A 2363-nucleotide genomic window follows, 5' to 3' on the forward strand; every position below is an offset into this window, starting at 1 on the left:
ACCCCTCACCTTTTTCCCTCTCTTCTTCTTCATCTCTCTCTCTGTTTCTCACTCTCACTTGTAAGAAGAGTAATAAGAGATGGAGTTTCACCTCTGATCATCTGAACCGAAACTTTTCCCCAAGTCAAGAGATCGAAAGAAGCGCTCTACGCTTTCCCTCTCCGAAAATGGGCTGTTTTCTCGGATGCTTCGGTGGTGAAAAGACTCAGAAACGCCGCAGACATAGAGCTCATCGGGCCAGCCCTCAGCGCCATGTAACCACTCTCTCCTTTCACTTTTCACCTACATTCGTTTGAATTTCATGGAAATGTCTGATTAACGCCCGAATCGTTGGTCATTATTTAAATTTTGGGGTTTTAATTATGTGTTTTAGCTGTAGTTTTTGTTTGATTAGGTTTTCTGTGTTTTAGAGGTAGCTTTTGTTTGCCTTTCCTAGAAATTTGAACTTGTTATTCATGCTTCTCTTCCCTCCTTTTGTTTCATTGTGTATTGTTTAATTTTGCTGAATTAAGGAGTAGGATCCCACCGATTGTTCAATGCACTTCAGTTCAGTGTTCTTATTCAAATTGGTGAAGGAAGAAGTGCTTTCTTCTTCGGTATACATTGTTTATCTTGTGTGCTGTATTTTGGGATGAGTGATTCAATCATAAATTTTGTGATGCAGAGAAACAGGATCCAAAATGTTCAGCAGGAGAACAAAATCACTCCAGAGCAGTCTGTAGCAGAAACTAATCCTGCTAACTTGCTTTTGGAGGTTTTGGAACTGGGGTGAGCCTTCTTGAGTGAGCTTATTCAGCTGGATTGGATATTATGTCATTAATGTTTTTTTTTTTGCTTTGATCCTTCTCCTAACTACTGAAACTTGGATTAAATTCGGAGTGCAGAAATAAACCTGAGGCGGTGGAGCAAGGGAGCCCAAGCACAAGCCCGAAGAAGAGTCCGAGCCCGAGTCCTAGAAAAAGAGTTACGTTTAACTCAAATGTCACGACATACGAGCATGTTCGAGTCCATGACAGCATCGAATCGTTGCCAGATTGTGCTGCGAATGAGAAAGATTTGAAATCACCAAGTCGTTCGCAGTCATTACCTAAAGATGATGATTCTGTTGCATCCAGTGTCGCGTCGTATCCACCAAATCATAGGTATCATAATGCTAGAGAAAGTGACGATGAAGTTGAAGAGTATGGTGATAGCGATTTGGAGGATTTGGATGATGAGGATGAGGATGACGATGAATATGATTATTACTCTGATGAAGATACTGATGCTAGATTTCCTGGCCATCGAGTGTGGTCTGAATCAGTTGAAACTGTATCAATGGAGTCGAGGACTGGAAGCTCTTCACCTCCTGCGCTGAAGCAGGAAGTAGAGAGTGCGATGGTGAAAACTCAGCTACCTGACGAGGAGGCCAAAGAATTCGGATCAAAAACCAATGCAAGAGATAGAAGTGATTATATCAATTCAGTGCTCAACCCTGTTGAGAATATTATTCAATGGAAGGCAGCAAAATCAAAAGGGACAGCTCTAGTGAAGCCACAAAAGGAGAACTTAGCAAACTTTGAGGCTCCCCGTATGTCGTTTAGCTCAGAACCCATATTCAGGCAGGCGGCCTCTAGTTTCAAGGCAAAGTCTCATCAGTCGAAAAATGCAAATCAAGAAATAGCTGTTGATGCAAGTCTTTCAAATTGGTTAGGTACTCCTGAAGTTGCACCCTCCAAGAAGACTAGCTTCAGTGGCTTCGAAACAATCACTAAATCCCCACCGACGAACACATCAGAAGGTTGCACTTCTCCAATGAGCTTCGAAGATAGGCCAATTTTAGGCGCACTGACAGTTGAGGAGCTGAGGCAAATCTCAGCAACTCCCTCCCCGAGGAAGTCTCCTAGTCGAAGCCCTGACGAGATGCCCATTATAGGGAGTGTTGGTTCCTATTGGAATAACTCAGGTTCAGCAAAAAATGCAAACAAACCAGCAAGTACAGAGAGGTGTGTACATTATTAATATTTGAAAATTCAAGATATTTGCATTCATGACATGACGAAGTTATGCTATATGCGCAGGACAAGAAAGTGAATTGGCACTCTGCTCCTTTTGAGACGAGATTGGATAGAGCTCTCAGCAACAGAGGTGCTGCATGAAGGGATCCAGGATCATCAAGTGTGTGAGAACTTTTCCCTCCGTTGTTTCGATTGTTTCTCATGTCTTAGAAAGTGAGAAGTTTGTTTTATGTTTGTGAATGAATTCCTACAGTGTTTTGTATGCATATTTAATTGATTTTTTTTTCTTCATATTCCATGTAATATTTATGTATGATCACTCGAGGTTGTGAAATAAAAACATTCCATATATGGTGATTGGATTGA

The 2363-nt window shown here is 41.5% G+C and overlaps 1 protein-coding gene across 1 annotated transcript; it reads left to right on the forward strand.

Annotated features, from left to right (window-relative positions):
* Positions 1-2363, forward strand: LOC121765880. Its single transcript, XM_042162163.1, has 4 exons — positions 1-254; positions 665-768; positions 885-1985; positions 2061-2363. The coding sequence occupies exons 1-4, from the start codon at positions 168-170 to the stop codon at positions 2071-2073; spliced, it is 1305 nt and encodes a 434-aa protein (XP_042018097.1). The 5' UTR covers positions 1-167; the 3' UTR covers positions 2074-2363.

The sequence above is a fragment of the Salvia splendens genome, chromosome 2, assembly GCF_004379255.2.
Source record: "Salvia splendens isolate huo1 chromosome 2, SspV2, whole genome shotgun sequence".
In the NCBI taxonomy this organism is placed as follows: Eukaryota; Viridiplantae; Streptophyta; class Magnoliopsida; order Lamiales; family Lamiaceae; genus Salvia; species Salvia splendens.

Excerpts from the sequence above, each read along its gene's own strand:
- LOC121765880 (XM_042162163.1), top strand. The coding sequence starts at position 168 with ATGGGCTGTTTTCTCGGATGCTTCGGTGGTGAAAAGACTCAGAAACGC. Across the intron at positions 255-664 it reads GGGCCAGCCCTCAGCGCCAT|AGAAACAGGATCCAAAATGT; the intron begins GTAACCACTCTC and ends TTTGTGATGCAG. Across the intron at positions 769-884 it reads TTGGAGGTTTTGGAACTGGG|AAATAAACCTGAGGCGGTGG; the intron begins GTGAGCCTTCTT and ends TTCGGAGTGCAG.